Source organism: Musca autumnalis, unplaced genomic scaffold (genome assembly GCF_047663935.1).
Source record: "Musca autumnalis isolate F117 unplaced genomic scaffold, ASM4766393v1 scaffold_3, whole genome shotgun sequence".
In the NCBI taxonomy this organism is placed as follows: Eukaryota; Metazoa; Arthropoda; class Insecta; order Diptera; family Muscidae; genus Musca; species Musca autumnalis.
The window spans coordinates 257,533,663-257,560,839 of NW_027411866.1; the positions used below are offsets into that span (position 1 = coordinate 257,533,663).

Below are 27,177 nucleotides of genomic sequence, written 5' to 3' on the forward strand. Positions count from 1 at the left end.
TCAAAAAGTCAAAAATGACGTATGGAACATTTAAGCATGACACCGACGAAATGTATCAAAACATAGACGATAATTATGAATTTGGACATCACAGCGGTTCATTGTCCATAGAAGTTCCCTGGTTCGATTCTCCGGATAGGTAAATTTTATTTTCAGCGTGTGTAAAACACTTTGCTCGCAGTTAGTGTTGGCTCTATTTTGCTGCATATCTCTGTAATTTATAACACCGCCCGAAGTGAGGTTTGCTTTGTACGATACACTGTTAAGACTTGGCGATAAAAAATATGTATGTATATTGCGTATTTAATTATCAATTTGTTCTCGAAGGTATGACAGATCGTATACGCGTTAGATTCATGAAAGAAAAATTAAGTATACACCCTAGATTACCCTGATGATATATCATTGCTACACACAGACCCAGCAAAATGTTTGTAGCCAATGAAGTAGTTAAATCATGAGTGCAAGTGATTTCGGACTACATCTTTTTACGTGAAAGAAGTCATGATTTTTACAAGGGCATGGTGCAGTGAGGATAGTGTCTAATTTACTTCTTAAGCACTCATTTTGCATTAGTTCTTTGTAGTGAATAAATCACAACAACATATGATTCAACTACTTCTTTGGCTACAAACAAAGATGTAGTCAGAAATCACTTTTATTATTTTTTGTATACAAATTACTTTTTATGGATGCAAACATATTGCTGTTATTATAATTAACAAGAAACAAATTATGTTCTTTGTTTTTTTTAAGTTTTTTTGCAAAATTTTGAAATTTCTAAAATGTGAAAATTTTATGAAATGGATTCAAATCGGACATTGTCAACATGTGAAGAACGGACTGCATTTTTCATGACTCTGCGTGGACTGCTTCAAAAAAAGCTATTCAATCATTACTTCACAAGGAACAACTTCAAATAAATTTTGCTGGGGAACTGTTATAATCCTTTATTTATGTTTGTCAAAATGTCAATCGAATGTCACGCACACACTTACCCCAATTATGATAAAATTCAGCAAACGATCAACACCGGTACTCTTGAATTGTGTTTTGCCCGAATTCTGCATTAATTTCGTATCTTTGCCGGCAAAGACAACAACACCATAACACCACTGGGTGTTGCGTAAAATACAACCTCGCAACAGGATCTTTTCATTGTCCAAGGGGTAACGTTGATTACGCCACAGCAACGTTCCCTCGAATTTATTCAACAGATTGTTGGGCTTCTCACAAATGATGTCGGCATTGAAATTCCACAGTTGGTCATGGTTATCGCCAAGTTCACTGGTTTCCGTTAGGCATTGTTTACATTTGAGATTCGTTTCACCATCCAATTCGGCCGTTTCAATGAAACACAAACCATTTGGTTCCGACGTGCTTAGGAGGAGAATATCGGCTGCCACAAATTGATTGTTTTCCAGGCGTATCACATCACCAACCTTTAATGAAAGAATAGAAAGAAGGAAAACAAACACAAATAATAATTAATTACAAATTGTGCATTGTTGTGCTAGTACAAATATGTGATGTCTAATTTCTAATGTAAACACGAAGATGGAGATTTGACAGACAGTGAGTTGTGTAGAACAACATTTGCCTTGCTTACCTGTACACCGGACCATTTCTCGTCGACTAATTTACCATTTCTTAAAGCTTTAGATTTACGATTATTCACCTGAGAATCTGAGACATGACGTTGCTGTAAAGAAATTAAAAAAAACATACATTTAGATATTAAATTGCACCCCATTACAATGGTTATTTCCAAAGAAATCTGCAGGTAGATACAGAATTAATCCGTGGTGGGATTTTTCTTGAAAATCTATTACAAATTGGTAGGAAATAAACAGGAAGTTCCTGTCTCTATAAGGTGACAAACAAAAATTGTTGTAATATTAAGTGGATTTTTGGAGAGCATCTGACATTGTCCAGGGGTTAATTTGTTTAAAATTAAAATTTGTTTCCAGCTATCGAAAAACAAATTGTTGTAATTTTCATTTAAACAAATGCAAAGGAAAACTATTGAACGGAATTTACACCCATTTGTTTATTTACAGTCCATAAATTATTTCTTTTTAAATGAGCCGTTAATGTGAATCGATTTGAAATGCAGAAGCATTTCCTATTTCAGTGGAAATTTTATTTCAAGATGTAAATAACACACATTCCGCAAATGTAATGTAGCTAATAACGAGCAATTCCACGGTAGTATGTTTGGATGCCACCGTGGTGCAATGGTATGCACACCCGCCTTGCACGCTGAAGGTCGTGGGATCGATTTCCCGGCCAGGCAACATCAAAAAAATTCAACGGCGGCAAAATACCCCTCAGTAATATTGGCGACATTTCCTGAGTATTTCAGCCATGTAAAACTTCTCTACAAGTGGTGTCTTAGGACACGCCGTTCGGACTCGGCGATAAACTGTAGGTCCCATATCATTAAGCTAATATGAATTGGGGTGCACTCATTGATATGAGAGAAGTCTCCCTTGTCCCGTATAGGATGTTTGTGGAACATTTATAAGTTTGACTAATTTTTGTGTTTGTTGGTTTCTTGTAAGGTCATCCAATCTTAGCGTTCATGTGCACCTCTTCTAGCTGCGCAGATGGGTCGAATAGACACCAAGAAGTCATACATATGAATATGATGTGTACAACGAGGTGAGATTAGGATTCCGGTAACATTCCATTCAATGTGTTTCTGTTCGTATATTTTTGCAACTCGGCAAATTTTTCCGGAATGCTCCTAGCTGTTTTGGACCGCTTCTGTTAACAGACCATCCGATTTCATAGTCTGAAAACGCCATGGAAAAACTGATTGGTAAGGGTTCAGAGAATTTACCAAGAGATCCGGGTTCTGAGATTCTCTGGTAGCTAAGAGAATTTTCCGAGACATCATCACAGCTGCAGCCGCACGTTACATACCTGCTGGTAGAATGCCCGAAATCAGATCAATTGCCCCAGCAGAGGAGACGCGAATAGCAGCAAATGAGCGTGATGAGCCGTGTCGTACGAACCCTGAAGACACTGATGATTATACGATTTCGGCGTCGGGTCCTACCGTCGATAACATACGCGATAGGTTAAATGTCTATATAGCGGACTTAGTGCAGGTCTTTCATCTGAGGATGAAGTGGCACACAGTTCATCACCTGGACGGCTGAAATGAGGCACACACTGAACATATTAACAAAATTGGCGAAATGTTCGATAGCGCGTTTCGCTCAAGCCACAGCTATTTGCCGCCATTTTCATGAGGAGACGAAGATTTTACATACATGAACATGCATGGGTGTTACCTGCCACGATCTGTCGACAAGCTTCCTCCAACCTGGGCTCGTCAAGAGATGTCTTCATGATTTGGAGAGATGTACATGCGAGAACCTCTAGATCAACGTGCCTATAAAGCAGGCTTAAATGGACACAGAGAAACCAGAATCAGATAACTGAATAAAATATACGAACAAACATATTTGCGTTGCTACAACAACAACCACAACAAAATTTAAAAACAAATATTTTTCGCACAAATGTAATTTGAGGCCATGTGTAGGATTGTTTTGATTCAGTCTATAGACTAACGAGGCAAAGTGTATTTCATCGAAATCCGTTTCAAAGAATTTGGAGTTGCTTTTGCAATGTCCGCCTGTCTGTCTGGCTGGCAGGAGCGCGCGATAACTCTCGAACGAATGAACAGGTTTGATCCAAAATTTGGTCTTCGTAATATTTTTTCCAAACTTAGTTTAAGTTCGAAGATAAGCCATATCGGTCCACTCCTTCAGTTACCTCCCCCACAAAAGTTCAACATTTTTCGGAAACATTGTGCGCATGAAAATTCTTAAAGGGAGTACATCGTGAAATTTTTACCAGACATAGATGAGTGCACGATAATTCTTGAAAAGAGTGATCTGTTCATTCTTTGCACATCGTGAAATTTTTACCAGACAAAATTTGGGAAAAGTTCAGTTTAAGACCTGCTATCGAATCGCTTTGTCCAAACTTAGATCAAGTTCGAAGATGGGCACTATCGGTTCACACCTTCCGGTACCTCCCCCAAAGTTGAAAAATGTCACTAAAATGGGACGCGCTATATCTGTTGAACGAATCAACCGATTTGGTCCAAACTTTTGTCCAAACGTAGCTTAACTTGAACAATGGTCCATATCGGTCTTCTCCTTAGGGTACCACCGCCACAAAAGTTCCACATTTTTGTTTAAGTGCAGTTTAGGATATGTTCGAAGATCTGTTGGAAAATTACACCGATCCTACACCTTGTGGTTCTATTTACATTACTTACTTACTTAGCTGGCCCATTACAGAGCATTTGTTCCATAGACCGAACTAAGAAAATATCTCCAATTCTCTCTGTTTCGTGCTTCGCTTTTTGGAATACCGCGCCTTGTCATCTCTTCATCCACTTGTTTGTGCCATCTATTCTTTGGCCTGCCTATTCTGCGTGCACCGCCATGTGGCTCGAATTTATACGGCTTTTTAGCGGGTTCATCATCGCTCATTCTTATTATATGGCCTAGCCAACGCAATCGCTGCATCTCGATAAGTTTAACTATATTGATGTCATTGTATAACAGATACAGCTCGTGGTTCATACGACGTCGATATTCACCGTCAACGCAGATCGGTCCGTAGATCTTTAGAAGAATTTTTCTCTCAAACACGCCAAGCACTGCCTTATCTGCTTGCGCAAGTACCCAGGCTTCGGAACCATATATCAGCACGGTTAGTATCAGTGTTTTGTAAAGCATTATTTTTGTTTGACGAGTTGTGGCTTTGTTTTTAAAGAGCTTACTTAAGCCAAAGTAGCATCTGTTGGCCAATACAATTCTTCTTATTTCACAACTGATTTCGTTTGTTGTGTTTACGGCGGTGCAGAAGTATACGAAGTCTTTTACTGCCTCAAAATTATAGGAATCAACTTCAACAGTTGGTCCGATCTCAATGGACGCATTGCGCTTCGACACCATCAGCTTGGTCTTCTCGCCGTTTACTGCCAGACCCACTTTAGCAGATTCTCCTTCGACCTTCATAAAGGTATCGGTTACTTATTTTACTGATCGTCCCATGAAGGCTGTCTCCTTGCCTGAAACTATAGTTGGAGCATAAAGTCTTATCTCCTTTCTTATGGACGGGACACAGGATACTCAGGTTCCAATCGTCGGGTACGCGTTCTTCCTGCCAGATGGAGCTAACTAGCTGATGCATATACCTTATCAGCGTGTCGCCGCCGGTTTTAAACAGCTCGGCTGGTAGGCCAAAAGCTCCTGCTGCCTTATTATTCTTCAGCCGGTTTATTGCTGTCTTTACCTTGGCCGGGTGGTATACATTCAATACCATCTTCTGGGATTGGATCTGTGGTATCTTCGTCGACTTCGCTACTATTGGATACCAACTGTTTGGAAAAATGATATTTCCATAGCCTTAGCACACTATCTGTATCAGTTACCAGATTACCTTGCTGGTCTCTACAGGAGGATGTGCCAGTTCCAAAGCCATCAGTTTCATGTTTCACTCTTTGGTAGAATTTTCGCACTTCATTCTGTCTCCTGTACATCTCGGTTTGTTCACACTCTCGCTTTTCCATCTCTCTATTTTTCCTGCGGAAAAGACGTTTCTCCTCTCTCCTTTTCACCCGATACCTCTCTCGTGCGCTACGCGTTGCTTCTGATTGTAAAGTAGTTCTATATACCACATTTTTCTCTTCGGTAGCAGCACAACACTCCTGGTCATACCATGGATTCCTTGGTGGAGGTCTCTGATATCCAAGTACTGATTTTGCGGCTGTTTGCATGGAGTGGGCAATGTTTTGCCATTGTCCTGATATGTTATCGGGACGAGGAGTGCTTTGATTAAGCAGTTGGGCCAGTTGAGTGGAATATGCTGTGGCTATCTGCTGTGATTGAAGCTTACCGATGTCCAACTTCCGTGTTGTGTCTGTTCGCACTTTGTTTGCTACATTTAATCTGGTACGTACCTTTGCTGCAACAAGGTAGTGGTCCGAGTCTATGTTTGCACCTCGGAACGATCGCACATCCAACACGCTTGATGCATGTCTTCCATCTATCACAACGTGATCAATTTGATTTCTTGTTCTTTGATCTGGAGACAGCTAGGAGCCATTTTGAATATCGAGATGCTTAAATCTGGTACTGCTAGCTACCATGTTTTTTGCCGCTGTGAAGTCTATCAGCCTCATTCCATTGTCTGATGTTTCACTATGTAGACTGAATTTCCCGACTGTTTGTCCAAAGATATTCTCCTTTCCAATTTTGGCATTAAAATCGCCTAGAACAATTTTAATGTCATGGGCAGGACAACGGCCATATGTTTCTTCTAGGCGCTCGTAGAATATATCTTTGGTCTGTTCATCTTTGTCTTCGGTTGGAGCATGAGCGTAAATAAAGCTGATGTTGAAGAATTTTGCTTTTAATCGCTTGATGCATGTCTTCCATCTATCACAACGTGATCAATTTGATTTCTTGTTCTTTGATCTGGAGACAGCTAGGAGCCATTTTGAATATCGAGATGCTTAAATCTGGTACTGCTAGCTACCATGTTTTTTGCCGCTGTGAAGTCTATCAGCCTCATTCCATTCCAGAACAATTTTAATGTCATGGGCAGGACAACGGCCATATGTTTCTTCTAGGCGCTCGTAGAATATATCTTTGGTCTGTTCATCTTTGTCTTCGGTTGGAGCATGAGCGTAAATAAAGCTGATGTTGAAGAATTTTGCTTTTAATCGCTTGATGCATGTCTTCCATCTATCACAACGTGATCAATTTGATTTCTTGTTCTTTGATCTGGAGACAGCTAGGAGCCATTTTGAATATCGAGATGCTTAAATCTGGTACTGCTAGCTACCATGTTTTTTGCCGCTGTGAAGTCTATCAGCCTCATTCCATTGTCTGATGTTTCACTATGTAGACTGAATTTCCCGACTGTTTGTCCAAAGATATTCTCCTTTCCAATTTTGGCATTAAAATCGCCTAGAACAATTTTAATGTCATGGGCAGGACAACGGCCATATGTTTCTTCTAGGCGCTCGTAGAATATATCTTTGGTCTGTTCATCTTTGTCTTCGGTTGGAGCATGAGCGTAAATAAAGCTGATGTTGAAGAATTTTGCTTTTAATCGAATTGTAGCGAGTTTTTCGTTCACTGGGATGAAGCTGGAGACCAGATGTTTTAACCTCCGACCAACTACAAATCCGCAACCAAACTCATGCTTTGTGTCATGGCAGCTATAATACAGTGCGTTACCTTTAGGTGTTGCTGTGACGCCTTTCCTAATCCATCGTATTTCCTGTATGGCAGTAATGTCGGCCTTGTACTTTTCAAGTACATCTGCCAATGCGTAAACTGCACCTTCTCTATAAAGAGTGCGAACATTCCAGGTGCAGAGTCGCAGATCATGGTCCTTAAAACGTTTGCGGGGGTCGTCAACTTTTGAGGGAATTGTTTTTCTTTTCTTTCGTTTTTTCATAGTAGGCTTTTTTTCTAGCGGAGGGTTACTAACCCGACGCCAAACCCAAGTTTATAAAGTTCTTATGGGTGAACGGGCGGCACATGTTAGCTCACTACCTGTAACGGGTGTTAAAGGCAGTTCCCCAGGTGACAACACGGGGTGGTCAGTGTCCACTTGAGATGAAAGAGGGACCAAGATAAATCCTGGGCTTTGCCATGTTAAAGCCGGTCAGGGCCGTTCCTTGGTATATTCCATCCCCTACGTCACACTGTTCTATTTACATTGGTATTATGTATTTCTTGGGCAAGTCCGTGCTTCCTGACATAGTGGTCTAAAATCTCTAAGTTTAACGGTGACCAACTGAAATGTCTGGTGGGCGCAATATCTATCGAAAGGAATGGCTCCTAAAATAAGATCCACTTCCAAAATGGACAATGTCGGTCCATTCCTTCAAGTACCACCTCCACAACACTTTTGAGCTGCAAACCAAATATATTTTATTCGGCAAGTTCAAGGCTTCAAAAAGGGGTACAAAATCTGCGTGGCCCGTATTCGATATTATCAATAGATTAAAGTTGCAATTCAAATAGGCTGAGGATATATCTCTGTCGGCTAAGGCGTCGTACATTGCAACTTTGCTTCTTCATCGCAAACGAACAAACTTTTGATAAAGTTAAAACACACCTTATTATTTTAACATTTAAGCTAATACCATTAAAAGTCCATGTCTATAGAATTTAACTAACTTATTAAAAGATTGTAAACATTTTTAACATGTGTTTGTCATGGTGGGGGTTGGGGTTGATGAATTAAAGTTTGTTTGTTTTAAGTCTCCTTTTAATTACATCAATTTGTCTCAACAATAACATGAAGCGGGGAAGGCACATCATAAACTTATTGAAAACTTTTAACCTTGGAAGTGCACAAATACGCACGCACTCATACACACAAGCGCCGTGGCACACTCTGTTGCACTTAAATAAAGATTCAGACCATAACCTCAAACATTCTTATACAAATAATAGAGTATAACATAGCGAGAGAGAGAAAGAGTGGCGCTTCATCATACATATACAAACGTACATCATAAACACTTGGCTTTTAAAGTGGCATAAAATTGTACCACAAATGTCAATGTCAACAACCCATGAGCGGAGAAAACTCAAACATGCGGCAGGGGGAACACCAAAATACGTATGTACTCGTACATGCTACGTACAATTGTAGGTATTTATTGTTGACGTTGAGCTTTATTAGAGTGGCCTCCGAATAAAATACTTCGTACTTAAATTAACACCATTCTCGTGAAATAGGAAACAATATAAGACCTTAGGGATTTTTTATAAATGAGTGAAAAAAATCAACATAAACAGCATTTGCCCACAAAAGAAGAAAAGTATACAAATTCTTATAAAGACAAATTAAATTAATATAATTCTCATGTAAAACATCATCCTCATAAATGGTATACAATACATGGCAACTTTGGCGTTCTTTTAAATGGCATGTGAATTATTTGTTAGATGACTGCGGCAAATGTATTTTATTCATAAAAATTGCAGATGCCGGGTCAGTTGTATTTCATTTTCATTTCTTGCTTTCTTCTTTTTCATTTATCTTCTTTTGTTCTTCAAATGCGTAACGCATATAAAAAAGGCTATTATTATTATTATTGAAGAATTTTAGTACTGCATTTAAAATAGCTAAAGATGTGATAAAATGTTTATATTAACATTTGAAGATACGTAAATATTCAGTATTTTTGTCTGTATAGAGATATACTAATAGATACATACATACACACATAGATGAGGTCATAATATACTTACAATATCGTCATAGGCATCTTTAACGGCGGTCAAGGTTAACACACCGATTAATGGAATGGCTGTAGTAACGGGTGTCAGTGATGATATGGCCGGGATTAGTTGCAGCACCAACAGACAGAGAAAATAAAAATTCGCTAAACGTTGAAATTGCTCCAAAAGGTTAAAGGGTAAAAATGTCATCATCGAATACTTGGACGTTTTAATGTAGTTGTCCTGCAATGAAAAGAAAGAAAGTAGAGATAGAGGGAGTTAGAAGAGAAAATGTAAAAATAATTGACAATTTTAATTGAACATTAAATATTTATTAACTCAAATGTGGTTGTTCAATGATATCAAAAAAATTAAACATCTAGTCTATATGTGAAACCTGAAACAGGTAAAGCGATAACTACAGTCGAACTTCTCTACAACGAAAGAACGACGTTATTTTTAAAGCACAAGTGGAAATTCTCACACAAAATAATCTCACTATAACGATTTTTCTCTATAACGCACGAGTAATAACGTAGTAATTCGTCTGTCCCAAAGTGCTACATTATAGAGAAGTTCGACTGTATGATGAGCTTGGTCGTGCAAACCCCGGTGACTCTAGAGTCAGGGAGCTGACACTGGAAGTTAACAGGTTGCTCGATGAACATAAGTGGTCAAATCATCTGAAGAGTTGCAACATTGAGCCGGAATAAGTTAATTTTGGATAACGGTTAAGTCATTCTCGAACCCTAGAAAGAGGCAAGATTGGACCTCAGTCACGTTTACGCTCACTGATCAGAAGAGGTGCAAATTATTTTAAACGAAAGTTTGCGAGCACCCCCGAAGTGACAGGGCGAAGAGTACTACGTGGTACGAGGGCTGAATGATAACCGTCTGGCCTAACATTGAAATCAAAAATTAAAATACCATCAAAAATAGTTTTATTGTTTTCTTAAGCGCTCAAACCAATTGTTGAATCACTTTTTCCACTCGGATTTAGACACCTCCAAACATAGTTTTTGAACGTTTTTACAGTATCTTCTGGTTACGAAAATCGTTGACCACGCTATTTTTTCTTGTTATGCTGGAAACAAATAAAATCATTGGATCCCCAGGCCGGGCTGTATGGCGGTTGACTCATGAATTCCACGTTTTATCCGGTAAAAACAGGCGCTGGTTTAAATCGATTTGTGAGAGCTCGCATTGTCATGATTCATCTTCTCTTGTTCGTTTTTCGAATTTCTCAGGAGACTTCATGCAAACAAATTGTAGTGTATCACTCAGTATTAACCGTCCTACATTTCTCAAGCCGTATTGTCGCCACACGCTCAGTTTTGGCGAAGAAACAGGCGCCCATTTGCTTTGAAGTGCTTCTTACATGACTTTCGTTGGATTACGCTCGCTTTCGAAGACCTAAACGGTCGATTCAGGTATTGTTTCCGGATCCAAAGCATTTTTTCCTGGCACAACGGCCGATTTTGGGCGACCCACACGACCTTCGTTTTTTGGCTAGTGTCGGCCACGATTGAATTCATTAAACCAGTTTTTCATAGTGATACAGGATGCCTCTTTATTGACATACAAAGATTTAAATTGATCGATGTACTCTTGCCGTGATTATCCACGTCGAAAGTTGTGAAAAATAATCGGGCGAAAATGTTCCCAAGTAAATTCCATTTTTCTCAAAGTGATTTCTTCAAGTCACTGTGTCGTATGGTCGTATGACAAACTGTCCTAAGTACGCCTAGGCTAAAAACTGTCATACTTAAAAAAAATCAAATGGGCCCGATAGTTTTCGTGCAGCCCTCGTACCTCGGAACCAACACAATTTACAATGGCTGATGCTGTGAATGCCATCAGGAACGCTAAATCATCCAAAGAATTGGGTCCCGATGGAATCTCCAGGGTTATGCTGAAACTACTATAAACACCTAGCCACCCACATAATCGGCCGGGTGGTTCCTTTACCCTTCCCCAGTGTTAGAAATAGCTATACAGTTGCCGATCATCAGCATGGGTTCCGTAAGCAGCACAGCGCTGCATGTTACCTGCACTCATATTAGTCGAGCACTCAACCATAGCAAGCCGTGTGATAGAACTTGACTTATTAGAGCATTTAGCACCTTCAAGCACTTCACGTTGTTAGAGGACATCGACCTCCGGCCAAGTTTAAAACGTTGGATAATTAATTATATGTGTGGACGCCAGTTGTACGTGGTATTCAGGAACAAGAAGTCCAAGTCCCGTAGAGTGAAAAAAAAAGTTCCCCCCTCCAGACGGCACTGAAATATTAAACACATGCCCGGCATGTGGATTGGGAGCACACGACACGCTGAATTTGTTTAGATGCGCAGCTAACCCCACTCATCTGTCTCCTGAATCTTTATGGACGCAACCAGTCCAAGTTGCAGAATTGTTGAGTCTGGATACAGAGGTACCAGACCCGAATAACCAAAATAATACATAATCCAACATATTTGCGTTGCTACAACAACAAAGAATTGTCTAGAGCAGAACTCGTCGCCACGAACTCCAACCTCCATCCAGTCTACCTGAAGTATCTTCACACCAACGACTAATCTTATTCTTTTAACATTGAGTAAATTTTTATTGCTTTTAAATTATTCTTATCGAATTTTTACCGAAAGTACCACAAGGACCATAGGGTACCTATGACCCTAACCGACCACAAAACCACGTTATAGGACATGTATCGGACCGTTTTAAGTTTCTTTGCAACGGGTTTTCCTCGTTGCAATTCACGGACAAGTCCATACTTCTTGAGTGATGAGCGTTGAGTATCCGATTTCGCCGAAACTTTACACATTCCAAGCTAATATCTAGTTCCAATAAGGTTTAGCAACACCTTCAGGTATCTCCCTCACAAAGGTTCAAAATTTTTGCACAAGTCCACTTTAAGGGCTGCTCGATGATTATTCGCAAATTTTTATTGAAAGTACTTCTTGTGATCCTGTTTACAGCGTTATAATGTTTTTCATGGGCAAGTCTATGCTTTCTAACATAACGGCCCAAAAGCACAAAAAATCCACGGTGGCCAAACAAAGTGCCTGATGGGCACGACAAGTATGGAAAGGAGCAATTGACATTGGACCTTCTTCTTTCTTCTTTATTTGCAAATTCGTTTTCCGAATATTAGCGACCAATACAATTTAGTTACATTTCAAAATTGTACATAATTTGATTTCATAAATTATTTATTAAATCCGCAAATCCTTCTCTGTGTCTCGCCATGCTGAATAAGTTTGTCTCATCTCGAATACCAGTCCATTCTTTGATGTTATCAAGCCATGTTAATTCCTTCCTTCCTCTAATCGGGTTTCCTTCAATTTTTATGCGGGTTATGTTTTGTAATAATTTATATTTTTGGTTCCTCATGATATGTCCCAAATACGCAGTTTTTCTCCTTTTTATGTTTGATATTAGCTCTCTTTCGCAATGCATTTTCCTCAATACTTCAGCATTTGAAACATGGGCAGTCCAAGGAATTTTAAGTATCCGCCTATATATCCATATTTCAAAAGCTTCTAGCTTTTTAATGTCAGTAGATTTTACGGTCCATACTTCCATTGCGTACAGTAGGACTGACCAGACATATGCTTTAATAAATCGAGTTTTCGTGTCAAGATTAACGTCATGGCTGGTAAAAACTCTCTTGTACTTCAAAAATGCATCCCTCGCCAATTCTATTCGGCATCTTATTTCCTTCGACGAGTCCCATTGCTCGGTAATTGTGGCTCCGAGATATTTAAAACTCTTAACTCTCTCTACGTTTAAATTATGAATTTTTAATACTGAGTTATTATGTCCTTGCTTTTGCTTATAACCATAAACTTGGTTTTCTGGATATTAATGTTTAGGCCATACTTTTCACTACAATTTGCGAGGGTAGCCACAAGTTTCTGAAGTTGAGATATGCTATGTGCCATTAAGGTTGTATCATCAGCATATCTAATGTTGTTTAAAATCTATCCGCTTATATTTATACCATATCGAAGTCTGTTGACCGATTCTTGAAATATTTGTTCGGAGTAAATATTGAAAAGCAAGGGAGACAGTATACATCCCTGTCTGACTCCTTTGGATATAGGTACACATTCTTGGACCAATAAGTACGAATATGTACAATGTTGGTCCAACTCCTTCGGAAGGTACATTTTCAAAGCCGTGTAGTTTAGGGCCATGTCTAGGATAGTTTTGAATTGTTTACAGCAGGTGGTCCTCGCTGCTCTTATTATGACAGTATAATTATTATCGGGGGTAAGTTTTTTACTGACTGAAACAATTACCTTAATTCCGTAAAAATCCAACCGTCACCAACTACGGCTCGTCAAAGGAATCATCGATTTGGTCTAATATTTGAACATTGTAATCGTTTTTCCAAACTTACGTCTTATTAGAAGGTAATCTATATCGATCCACTTCTTCCGGTATCTCCCACACAAAAGTTTAAACATTTAGCCTTAAGAACAGGTATGTTCACGGATACATTGTAAAATTTATTTCGGATAGTTCTTGCAGTATTCATTACGACAGAAATATTTTGCTATTAAAATGTCAACACTATCCGAGAAGTGGCCTTAAATTGTATTTAATCTTCAATTTACGATTGAAGCTTCCAAAACTTATTTTGCTACCTATGAAAACGTTACTTATTAAATTTGGGGATCTGTTCATAGCACATGCTGGCCTACCACTCCCGATATTGTTCTTTTGTACACCAGCAGGCTGAGGATATATTTCTGTCGTCAAAGCTGGCTGATACTTTTTTTACTTGTTTAAGAAATCTTTAGACTAGACAACTTCAGTAGAGTCAGCTAAAAATATTTATATATATATTTATGCCTTTAACTTCCGCATAAATGGATTAAATTTAGTTTCACACCTACATAATATGTTCACACAGCTCCCAATCCCCATCTATATATGTATGTAGGTCAATGTTCCTTTTCACACTTATTACTTCATTGTCGTTATGTGTGTGTGTGTAAACAACAATTTAGCCACACCATGCAAATTATTTGCCATATCAAATTACGTACGAACGACGACGACTGGCTGCCCAAAACAGGCAATTCTAACAACACGAACCCACATTACCGGAACAGCATTTGCCATTTGCTTGTTGTTGTTGGTTGTCGGTTGCTTGCGGTCGATGCATTTATGGATAACCAAGTAAATTGAATCTGTAATTCACTTGGGTGCATGATGCCGACGCCGCCATTGTTCCGAGTGAACGAGTAAATTTCACACGATTTCAATAACTTAATTTGCTGTGTCATATTGGCTGAGTGGCTGGCTGCCGTACGCCGTCAGTCTATTTAGGCTGGGCTGTGTTGTGCTGATTGTATTAGTTAGGTGCTTTGTGAATTATGCCTTGCTAACCCAATAACCCAATTATAAATCATGATTGCGAAGATGATGCCTCAGCATTGTATGAAATCATTGAGGCACAACCGAATATATAGTAATCTATGATTTGCTGTTGTATGAAATGTAAGGCGTTTTTCGAAAAGGGGATTTGTAGGAAAAAACATGTAATGTTGGGAATCGAAATGGAGTATACAAAAAATAATTAGGGCTGGTTGTAAGACATGTTCTGCCTGATGGAAAATACGTGAATTATTTGAATGAAAAGTAATTAAGAAAAAATATGTTTTTTAATGATTTTCTTAAGAATTCATTTTAAGATTGTGAAAAATTATATCTAAATCTAAATCTATATGTATAAAAGAGTAGTGAGGTGAGGTGAGTGACTGACTGACTGACTGATTGACTGACTGATTCATCAGCGCCCAGACGAAACCGCTGAAGCTAGAAAGTTGAAATTTTGGGTGTAGGATGCTGTTGGTGTGTAGGGGTGAGATAAGACTGTGTTTTTGGAAATTCGACCTAGAAGTGTACGAAAAGTACTAAAAGGTACTAAATATGGTACCCTTTGTTTAGGCAACCGGTAAGAGCTAGAATTCTGAAATTTGGAAGGATTGTAACTGATGGAGAGCTAGAAAGATGTACCCAACGGGGTTTTGGAAATTCGAACTACAAGAGTACGAAAAGTACTAAATGGTACTAAATTTAGTACAATTTAGATTTGTGTGAACGGATAGAGCTGGAATCCTGAAATTTGAAATTAGGGTAACTTGTGAAGAGTAACAAAGAAAGGTTTTTGGAAATTCGAACTATAAGTGCACGAATAGTACTAAATGGTATTAAATTTAGTACAATTTGGATTTGGGTGAACGGATTGAGCTGGAATACAGACATTTGGAATGAGGGTCACTGATGAAGAGTAACAATGAAAGGTTTTTGGAAAATCGAACTATAAAGGTACGAAAAGTACTAAATGGTACTAAATTTAGTTCAATTTGGGTTTGGGTGAACGAATAGAGCTGGAATCCTGAAATTTGGAATGAAGGTCACTGATGGAGAGTAAAAAAGAAAGGTTTTTGGAAATTCGTACCATAAGTGCACGCAAAGTATTAAATGGTACTAAATTTAGTACAATTCGGATTTGGGTGAACGGATAGAGCTGGAATCCTGAAATTTGGAATGAGGATCACTGATGAAGAGTAAAGATGAAAGGTTTTTAAAATTCGAACTATAAGTATACGAAAAGTAATAAATGGTACTAAATTTAGTACAATTTGGGTGAACGAATAGAGCTGGAATCCTGAAATTTGGAATGAAGGTCACTGATGAAGAGTAAAATAGAAAGGTTTTTGGAAATTCGAATTACAAGGGTACGAAAAGTACTAAATGGTACTAAATTTAGTACAATTTTGATTTGGGTGAACGGATTGAGCTAGCATACAGACATTTGGAATGAGGGTCACTGATGAAGAGTAACAATGAAAGGTTTTTGGAAATTCGAACTATAAGGGTACGAAAAGTACTAAATGGTACTGAATTTAGTACAATTTGGATTTGGGTGAACAGATAGAGCTAGAATCCTGAAATTTTAAATTAGGGTCACTGGTGGAGAGTAAGAAAGAAAGGTTTTTGGAAATTCGAACTAAAAGTGCACGAAAAGTACTAAATTTAGTACAATTTGGATTTGGGTGAACGGATTGAGCTGGAATCCTGAAATTTGTAATGAGGGTCACTGATGGAGAGTAACAAAGAATAGTTTTTAGAAATTGGAACTAAAAGTGCACGAAAAGTACTAAATGGTATTAAATTTAGTACAATTTGGATTTGGGTGAACGGATTGAGCTGGAATCCTGAAATTTGTAATGAGGGTCACTGATGGAGAGTAACAAAGAATAGTTTTTAGAAATTGGAACTAAAAGTGCACGAAAAGTACTAAATGGTACTAAATTTAGTACAATTTGGATTTGGGTGAACGGATACAGCTGGAATCCTGAAATTTAGAATGAGGATCAATGATGAAGAGTAAAAATGAAAGGTTTTTGGAATTCGAACTATAAGTGTACGAAAAGTAATAAATGGTAGTAAATTTAGTACAATTTGGGTTTGGGTGAACGGATAGAGCTGGAATCTTGAAATTTGGAATGAAGGTCACTGATGGAGAGTAAAAAAGAAAGGTTTTTGGAAATTCGAATTAAAATTATACGAAAAATACTAAATGGTACTAAATATAGTACAATGTGGGTATGGGTTAACGAATAGGGCCGGAATCCTGAAATTTGGAATGGGGGTCACTGATGAAGAGTAAGAAAGTTGTACCAAAGGTCGAAAAGTCCTAAATGGTAGTGAGTTTAGTATGATTTGGATTTGAAGAGCTGGAATCCTGAAATTTGGAATTAAGATTACTGTTGGAATATAGAATTGAGATATGGAGGTAGCTTTGGAAAATCGTACTAATGTGCACGAAGTAGTACTAAATGGTACGAAATTCGCTATAATTTGCATTTGCGTGAACAGATTATTGTTGGAGTGTAGGATTGAGGTAGTTTTGGAAATTCGTACTTATGGAAAAGTGCTAAATGGAACTACATTGGCTATAATTTGGGTTTAGGTGAACGGATAGAGCTGAGATATGAAAGTACATTTTGGAAAATCGAGTACGAAAAGTGCTTAATGGTACAAAATTTGGTACATTTTGGTATTTGCTATATGGTATAGAATTTTGTACAATTTGTGATTTTGTAAAGGGTAGATCTGGAATTTTGAAATTCGGTATTAGATTAGCAATTGGTGTTTAGAGCGGAGGTAGGGAGGAGGTTTTGAAAATTCGTACTTATTTATACAAAAACTACTAAATAGTCCTCAAATGGGTTTCAGGGGAACTGGTAAAACTGAATTGGGGTTAGGATATATGTTGGATATAAGGAAGTAATTTTTGAAAGGTTTACCTATGTGTAGGAAAAGTTGGGTAACATGTTGATACCAAAACCATTTTAAATAGTTAAGGTACTAAATTTGGTGTTGGGTGTAGGAACAAAGCTGGGATTATATAATTTAAAAATACGCTATTTGTACAAAAAATACGAAATGGAAAAATATTTGTTATGAAGATCGCTCTAAAGTTTGAGACAAAGTTCTGAGTTTGAAAAATTGTACTGAATATTGTCCCATTGATTTGATGTTAACGCCAAGGAGTTTCTAAATAATGTACTGAAATTAAGTAGTCAAACGTGAAGTATCTTTTCAAAAAATGTTTTTTGTTCTGACCGCTTTGGTATGTAATTTTTGAAAACGTGGTCCAGTGCGACTATTTTGTTAACTAGAAGGTATTTACCCCTGATATTAAAAAATCCTAAATTGAAATGCCTTCAAAAAATGTTCCGTTATATACGGTTGACATACCGGTGCACATTAAGTACAATTTTTTGTAAAGAAGTTTTCTAACCTTTCATGCCACAAATTCCGAATTTCGGTTGGAAAATGTGCAGAAGATCTTCAAACTATCTCTTCTAATAAACGTGGATTGAAGTGGAGATTTTTTAAATTAAACTTCTATATCCTCTGAGTATTCAAGGTCCAAATTTAAGGAAAATTGGACAATATACATTTGTTCTTCTTTAAAAATACACTAAGTCGAGAGGTACCGTTATATGGGGATATACGAAAACGTGGCCGAAAATTTAACGGACCTATTCGGGTTCTGGGCGAAACCGCTAAAGCTAGAACCTTGAATTGTGAATGTGCGTGATTGTTGTTGTGAAGGGGTGAGATAAAGTTTAGTGTTTGGAAATTCGTACTGGAAGAGAATGCTGTGTTAGTGAAGGGGTAAAACCAGGAGTCAAATCTGAAATTTGCAATATGATACGTAGTTTTGGAAATTCGAAATAAAAAATATGGTAGCTGTGTAGGGATGCGATACGGCAAATTTTTTTTTAATTCTGACTACAATCGAAAAAATATTGGTAATAAAAATAGGTCTTAGTACTACAGAATCTCCAGTATTCACCATTCCCGTATTAAATATTGTTTATATATATTTCGTTTCCTTTCCGCATACGAAGTAGCGGGCATTTGCTAGTAAATTGTATACTTACGGCATATTTGAACTGGGCATTGAATTCCCGATCATTAGCACGTATTCTTCGTTCATTATCTGTAAGAAATAGAAGAAGTAAATCTATTAGTTATAGGATAAAAAACACATTCCAAAAAAACGGCCCAAAGTCAACAAAGTATACGAACTAAAGAGGTTGTTGCGTTAAATGTCTCACAAATCAGCTATATACACATTCATCCATTGGAGCCTAACGAGTCTCGTCTACTGCTCCTTGGCCTAAAATTCGCTGAAATTTTACTAGTAATTGCCAGAGAAAATTAAATACCTGGAGTAAATTTACTTGGATTTGTATGTTAAAATATTCATTGAACTGACTAAGGGCCTGTTTCACTATATTGAAAGAAAATACCAGCGACTTGGTGGTTTTTTCATATGCCTTAGATGCAATATCTGTACTAAGTAAGCTATGTAGGTATTAGTAGGGTGTGAAACTTCAGAAAGGTTGAGATTAAACAGTTCCGGAGATATCACCACGTCTTGGGGTCTTCGACTTCTTGTTTCACACTACGGGTCTTCGACTTCTTATTTCCGAATTCCGCACACATAGTTCATTATCCAACGTTTCAAACACGGCGGGAGGGAAGTCTTTTCAATGTCCAGATTGGCACGGTTGACGATATGTAAGGTCTTCGATGGGTCAAAAGTCACCATAACTGTTCGGTCACATTGCCTGTTCGGGTTCATTCCTCGACTAATATGTGTGCTGTGCATTTTCCAGAATCCATAATGAAGTTGTTCATATGGGAACTTGCTTCGCATCACAAGGGGAGTAGTGGCTGTAGACTCTTCGCTACTGGCGACAAAGGAAGATCGGCCTGTACTATGTACCTTTGCTGGCATACTTGGCTGGCTTTAGTAGCGGGACCACCCTGCCACCTTTCCAGACTTCTGTTACAATATGGTGGCAAACAATGGATTGAAGACAGTCTTCAAATACTTAACCCCGGTTTCATCCATCATTCTTAAGCATTACCATTGAGATCCCGTGAGGGCCCAATATTCGGATGATTCCGTGTTACGAATGACATCTGCAACATCGCTCATAGTGAATTGTGGGGGTACCTCCTTGTATGAGAGGGCTTATATACGGCGTAGCACACTTCTCTTTGCCCTATCACTTTTGGGATGCTCTATAAAGTGCGTGTTAAAATAACATGCGCAACTTAGAGCCATTCCCACCTTTGTTCCCGTATTCGAAATGATTTAAACGTTGTTTACAATTGATTAAAACCTCAATTTGAATTGCTTCGGGTGGTCTAGCCACTTTTCGCTCGGCTACTAGCCTGTTCGTTTTAAGAGTAAGTTCGCTAACTCTTGGGTCTTCAGGGTTCGTACGATGCTCATTTTTAGTCTAATCGCTTCTGCAGCGAAATTTGTTATAATTTCGGGTATGGCATGCAACGAGAGTCTGCGCTGATGTCCCGGACAATTCTTTCAGCTACCTGAGGATCTGAGGGAATTGACAGCACTCTGAAGCGGTGTTTGGTAAATAGGTTAAACTCTTGTCAATCAGCTTTCCCATGGTTCTGGAAACTACGGCGTTCAGAGGTTATGAAGTCGGGTGGTCTGTTAATGGAGACGACGATAGGGTGAGCTAAGGCAAATCACGGGTTGCCACAATAGTGATTTCTGGCGAGCTGTGACAGTCATCTCTTATCCTCGTAGGAGTGTTTTTTACACCGTATAAAATGTGGAGCCATTAATTTGCTCGGTCCGCGATGTACCCCTCTAGTCATTGACTAGACTCATGGTAAGCATTAAAGTCCCCTAGCACCAGACGGTTATTGCCTTTAAAAGCGAACTAATATCGGGCATATTTCGCAGGGTACAACTATTCATCGACGGTATGTGTAAGCATTCCAAGTATGGGTCACTGGAGTCATGCTCAAGCGAGATAGAACTGTAATGAGCAGACTGGTGTATAAGGAAGGCAAGTCCTCCCCCTCCGCTTCTTGTATGATTATTCCGCAAAACCTTGTAACCATTGCAACGTTACAAGCTACAGATGACGGCTAGCTTTGGATTGCGGTAGTTCTCCGATTCATTAAGTCTAAAATTTCGCTAATTTTGTTGCGGAATGCAACGTGAGACTGCGGGGCTGTATCGTATTCTGACAACGACGATGAATTCGATGACGAAGTTGGAGACACACTCTGCTGCTCTGGTGCAGCAAGAAGCAACAAAACTTATATCACAGTAATCCTGGAACCGGCTAAAATCCTGGAACCGGTGAGCTTTGTTTTGTGGTTCGTGGAGATCATGATGATTCGTCGACTCATAAATTCTAAAATTTTGCGTACTTTGTTGCGGAAACTGTTGGAATTGTATTGCAGGAACGAAGCAGTTCCGTGGTATGGAACAACAACATGCGATGTTAATTGCCGTCTTTGTTGTTGTTGGGGAGACTGCGGGAGATATGCTGGGAGATGCTCTGGTGCAATAAGCAGCAACATAATTTATTTCCAAGTCATCCTGGAGTCGGCTTAGACCAGAGCAGCCTTAAAAGTGTACCCATTCCCTACATCCATTACATCTCACCGTTGTTTACATGCGATGGATGCAAATCTGGTAAACGGAACAGATCCATGGCCTCGGACTGGAGTCATGCTCAAGTGAAATAGAACTGTACTGGGCAGACTGGTGTATAAAGAAGACAAGTATCACAATGGACCTCAGGGTCTCTGAGTGGAGTGGCTGCCATTACGGCAGCTGCGCATCCTCAAACCTAAAATGCCAGTCCTCCTCCTCTGCTTCTTGTATGATTCTTCCGCAAAACCTTGTAACCATTGCAACGTTACAAGCTACATATGACGGTGAGCTTTGGATTGCGGTGGTTCTCCGATTCATTAAGTCTAAAATTTCGCTAATCCGATGACGACGATGAATCCGATGAGTTGGAGACACACTAGTAGATGCTCTGGTGCAGCAAGAAGCAACAAAACTCATATCACAGTAATCCTGGAGACGGCTTAAACCACGGTGTGCTTTGTTTTGTGGTTCGTGGAGATCATGATGATTCTTCGACTCACAGATTCTAAAATTTTGCAGACTTTGTTGCGGAAACTGTTATAATTGAATTGCAGGAACGATGCAGTTCCGTGGCACGGAAAACACCAACATATGGTGTTAATTGCCGCATTTGTTGTTGTTGGGGAGACTGCGGGAGATATGCTGGGAGATGATCTGGTGCTATAATCAGCAACATAATTTATTTCCAAGTCATCCTGGAGTCGACTCGGACCAGCAGCAGCCTTAAAAGCGTACCCAATCCTTACATCCATTAAATCTCACCGATGTTGATATGTGGTAGATGCAAATCTGGCAAACGGAACAGATCCATGGCCTCGGAACGGACCAAAATACTCGGAGCAGGCTTTTCGGTATATACTGCCGCTCTTATGGTGAAAAAATATACGAACACAAACTCATAATTGTTGAGGTGGTGGTCTCTGGTCGCAGATTCCTCATAGCCATTCCGGTGCATAGAATCGGCCGTAGTGGGATCATTTTGTTTTTTTTTTAGTTTTTCGACCATTGTCTCAGGAAGTATTGATACGACTCCAAAAATAGCAAACATGTCTTTGCATGTTGCAAACTTGTTCAAACGATCGGAGAATTGTTTGGTTACTCTCTTCGAGAGCTATCTAGCGCAGCATTTTAGCGAAAATTTTAAACTTGTTTGGGAATGTACACGATGAAGTGGGCCAATGTTAGTTTGGATAAAATTTGAAGAGTGGCAGAGTTTGAATCAAATCCGTTGATTCCTTAAAAGTTATTGTATTAAATCGACTTCTGAAATGGATTCTTCCGAGTCAATCCGGATAATAGAATAGGCCGCCGTGGAATTCATAATTTTAATTGGCTTTTTTAGTTTTGGACCGTTATCTCAGGTAGTATTGACATGCCCCCGAATGAAATTCTATCGTCGTGAGGACACCTGTTGCAAACTTGTTCAATCGGTCGGAGAATTGATCCCAAACTGGCCTTTTTGCAAAAAAAAAAAAAAATATTGAAATTATATGTGCGAGGTGAACCTGACCTATATCTGGAGGACATATTATGGTTTAAATTATTCGCTAAAATTTTGTGCAAGATAAATCTCGAAAAGATTGACCGATTTCTCTCTTCGAGAGTTTCTTGCACAGCACTTTTGCGAAATTATTTAAACTTTATGGGGATGAACCCGATGGGCTCCACCGATCTATGTTTAGACAAAATATGGCCAGTAGATGCCTTTGAACCAAATCGGTTGATCCTTTCGAGTTATCGTGTATACCAGCCAGAAGGACAGGGGTGGACAAGGCTTCATCGAATCCAATTTATCTGAAACGGATTTCGTCCAAACATACTTGAGGTCTAAAAACCATAGAATATATTGAATATAGTTCTGAAGTATCAGAAACTATGTTAAAATATTGAACTTGGTAACCGAGTAAAATAGTTGAATTTGTGCCCTGCTAGAACATTTTATCAAAATTCCTAAAATATATGAGCCACAGTTCCGAGGATGTATCAAACTATGTTCCAAGTAGTCTCGACATCAAAATAGTTCCTCGAAAATCGACAATTTTATGTACCATAGAATTAGTTCGAGGAATAGATTATCGATAATTCCTAAAATATGTGGATCTTAGATTCTTAGTTATTTTATTCAATGCTGTACCTGAAACCAAATCTTATTGAACGGTATACTTGTACCTCATCTATTTCTTCTTCAGGTTTAATTACAATTTACTTAAAATATACATATGTACATAGACATTTCATACAATTATAAATACCTGAAAAATAATAGGAACTTCTGCGTCGTCGCATTTGTGATAGCCGTCGTTTGCCAATTTCTTTGGCATTTGTCAGACGTCCCGTTTTCTCGTCACTGTTATCGGTGGCGGGGAATTGTTCAAACTCACAACTCAGTGTTACCGATTTACGACCCGCCAAACTTCCACCCGGCCCCGCCGCACAATACGCACTCGGTGTTGTGTGTTTCGAACGTAACGATGATCTTTTACGTGGTGGTCGACAATTGGAATTTTTCCAAATGCCAAATTTACTAAGGAAGGACATGAGATTGGCCCGTAGGCCAGATTTATTTTCTGGACTAATGTTATCCACTATTTCCTCAACGTTGTCAAATGAAGGCGGCTGACAGCTGCTGGTGAGTAATGTTTTATCTTTCACCTTGCCACCACCGTGTTCGTCGTACATTAGGGCAGCCTCAGCCTCTAGCTCGGCTTCTTTATCTTTGAATTTGTGACAGGAATTACTGCGTGAATGTAATTGAACTTCGCCGGTTTGGGCCAAAGTGGCCAAACTGTAAAGACTACCGGAGCGGGATTTATGTGATCTTCTTTTAAATGAACCCTGATGTTGTTGTTGGTTCTGTTGTTGTTGTTGTTGATGTCTAGGCTGGACAGCGGCCACATCGGGTAGATTGTCGTCGCCGGCATTGTGGGGCGACAAGGTGAGTATTGTGGCCGTTGAATTGTCAATAGTGGACGGCTCTGGTTTGGCTAGAGTTGCTGTGGCTGCTTCCAAATTGGCAGTGCTGGTGGTGGCTGTTGTCGTTGTGTTGTTTGCAGCAGCATTACGTGAAAACATGCCACCAAAATTATACCAACGTCTTGAACGTGTATCGACACTGGTTAGGGGGGTTGTTTTGGGAAATGTAGCTGGTGGTTGTGTGGCTGGTGCACTTGTCGCTGTTGCTGTTGTTGTTGCTGCTGATGTTGGCTGTTCATTGTCCACTGAAGCATAACGTCTTGGCTTGGTCGATTTTGCTGGTCTCTGTGGCACTGGTGATTGTGTACGGCTGGTTTGGCGTGGTGCAGGTGTTGGTGCTCGGAGTACCTCTAGTTCCAAAGTATCCGGTCGCCTTTTATTTCCGTTGGGCATCTCATCAATACTTCCATGTAAGTTTTACAACTCACACAATAGCAAAAATGTTGTTGTTGGTGTTGCAAAAAAGGTGTGTGTGTTGTTTAAATGGAAGATTTCCGTTGATGGCAGCAACGCCTTGTTTTTAAAAAAAGTCTTTAGTCTAAATTGTGTTTATGCGAATGTTAACGGAAATGTTAAATATTGTGTCCAAATTCACTACGTTTTTATTTCTATGGAGAAGTATGAGAACGATAATTATTACACTTAAATGAGTATACGCCACCGGCAAATATCCGCACAGAAAACAAAAGCCCTGCCGTTCGGATACCAAACAATTTTCCAACTACCAAACACCAAATGCGTTCGCTGTTTATTCCAGAAGTCTAAAAAATATTTGTTGTTGTATTTTTTGTTTTTCAAATTTGTGATTCGTCTAGCTCTCTTTTCGATTCGATTGTTTGATTGATGAGTGGCAAAGCGATTTTGCATTGGCAGTGATATTTTTTGTGTGTGTGTATTTTTTCAAATTATAGTTTTTTATTATTATTGCTGTTGCTGTTAATTGCAGCATAAAATGCTAAACGTTTCCATTTGTTTATCGCCAAAACATTATTTTGTTAATATGGACTTTATTGTTTTCATTGTTTTTGTTAAAAAATCCCCCTTGCTGAAAATCGTGATTTGGGCCATAGGTATTAAAATGTGTTTTATTTCACGTGTGTTTATTTTATTGGAATTTTATTTAGACAAAAATTCAAAAATCCATCAATGTTGAAATGTAATGCATACCTGCGTTAGAAGCAGGGTTGGGAGGTGCGAATTTTTCTTGGGTAGTCATAATGGAGGGGGTGACGTAGGGGATGGAAGATACCAAGGAACGGTCCTGACCGGTTTTAACATGCCAAAGCCCAGGATTTATCTTGGTCCCTCTTTCATCTCAAGTGGACACTGACCTCCCCGTGGTGTCACCTGGGGAACTGCCTTTAACATCCGTTAAAGGTAGTGAGCTAACATGTGCCGCGCGTTCACCCATAAGAACGTTAAAACCTTCGGTTTGGGCGTCAGGCTAGTAACCCTCCCCTAGAAAAAACAGCCTACTATGAAAAAACGAAAAAAAGGAAAAAGAAACCCCTCTACAGTTGACGAACCCCGCAAACGTTTTAAGGACCATGATCTGCGAATCTGCACCTGGAATGATCGCACTCTTTAGAGAGAAGGTGCAGTCTTCGCATTGGCAGACGCACTTGAAAAGTACAAGGCCGATATTACTGTCATACAGGAAATACGATGGATTGGAAAAAGCGTCACAACAACACCCAAAGGTGACGCACTGTATTATAGCTGCCATGAAGTGAAGCATGAGTTTGGTTGCGGATTCGTAGTTAGTCGGAGACTAAATCTTCTGGTATCCAGCTTCACCCCAGTGAATGAAAGACTTGCTGCAATTCGAATAAAAGCTAAATTCTTCAACATCCAGCGTGTTGGATGTTCGATCGTTCCGAGGCGCAAACATTGATTCGGACCACTATCTTGTTGCAGCAAAGGTACCTACCCGTCTAAACGTTGCAAATAAAGCACGAACATACACAACGCGGAAGTTGGACATCGATAGGCTGCAAAAACAACAGATAGCCACAGCATATTCCACTCAACTAGCCCAAATGCTTAACGCGAGCACTCCTTGTCCCGATAACATAACAACACAATGGCAAACTATTGCCCACTCCATGCAAACAGCCGCAAAATCCATACTTGGATTCCAGAGACCTCCACAAAGGAATCCATGGTATGACCAGGAGTGTCGTGCTGCTACCAAAGAGAAAAATGCGGCATATAGAGCTACTTTACAATCAGTAGCAACACGTAGCGCACGAGAGAGATATCGGGAGAAAAGGAGGGAAGAGAAACGTCTTTTCCGCAAGAAAAAAGAGAGAAATGGAAAAGCGGAAGTGTGAAAAAATCGAGATGTACAGGAGCCAGAATGAAGTCCGAATAATACCAAAGAGTGAAACATCAAACAGATTGCTTTGGTACAGGCACATCCTCTTGTAGAGACCAGCAAGGTAATCTGGTAACAGATACAGATAGCGTGCTCAGGATATGGAAGGAACATTTCTCCAATCTGCTGGTATCCAATAGTAGGGAAGACGATACCACAGATCCAATCCCAGAAGATGGTATAGAATGTATACCGCCCGGCCAAGATGAGGTAAAAACAGCAATCAACCGGCTGAAGAATAATAAAGCAGCAGGAGCCGATGACTTACCAGCCGAGCTGTTTAAAACCGGAGGTGACGCGCTGATAAGATGTATGCATCAGCTAGTTAGCACCATCTGGCAGGAAGAACGCGTACCCGACGATTGGAACCTGAGCATCCTATGTCCCGTCCACAAGAAAGGAGATAAGACTGTATGCTCCAACTATAGGGGCATAAGTCTTCTCCCTATTGCCTATAAGATAGTGTCAGGGATATTGTGCGAACGACTAAAGCCAATGGTCAACGAAATAATTGG

General features: G+C 39.3%; 1 protein-coding gene across 3 annotated transcripts in view; it reads right to left on the reverse strand.

The window, feature by feature from the left end:
• Positions 1-27,177, reverse strand: part of ATP8B (ATPase phospholipid transporting 8B) — a 127,278-nt gene that overhangs the window by 57,918 nt on the left and 42,183 nt on the right. For all 3 annotated transcript variants that reach the window (XM_073978064.1, XM_073978065.1, XM_073978066.1), the window contains exons 2-6: positions 23,565-24,893; positions 18,761-18,819; positions 9,312-9,524; positions 1,610-1,702; positions 999-1,442 (exon numbers count right to left, since the gene is read on the reverse strand). In XM_073978064.1, coding sequence (XP_073834165.1) covers positions 999-1,442; positions 1,610-1,702; positions 9,312-9,524; positions 18,761-18,819; positions 23,565-24,678 — 1,923 coding nt within the window. In that variant the 5' untranslated portion in view covers positions 24,679-24,893. The remainder of the gene's footprint in view (positions 1-998; positions 1,443-1,609; positions 1,703-9,311; positions 9,525-18,760; positions 18,820-23,564; positions 24,894-27,177) is intronic.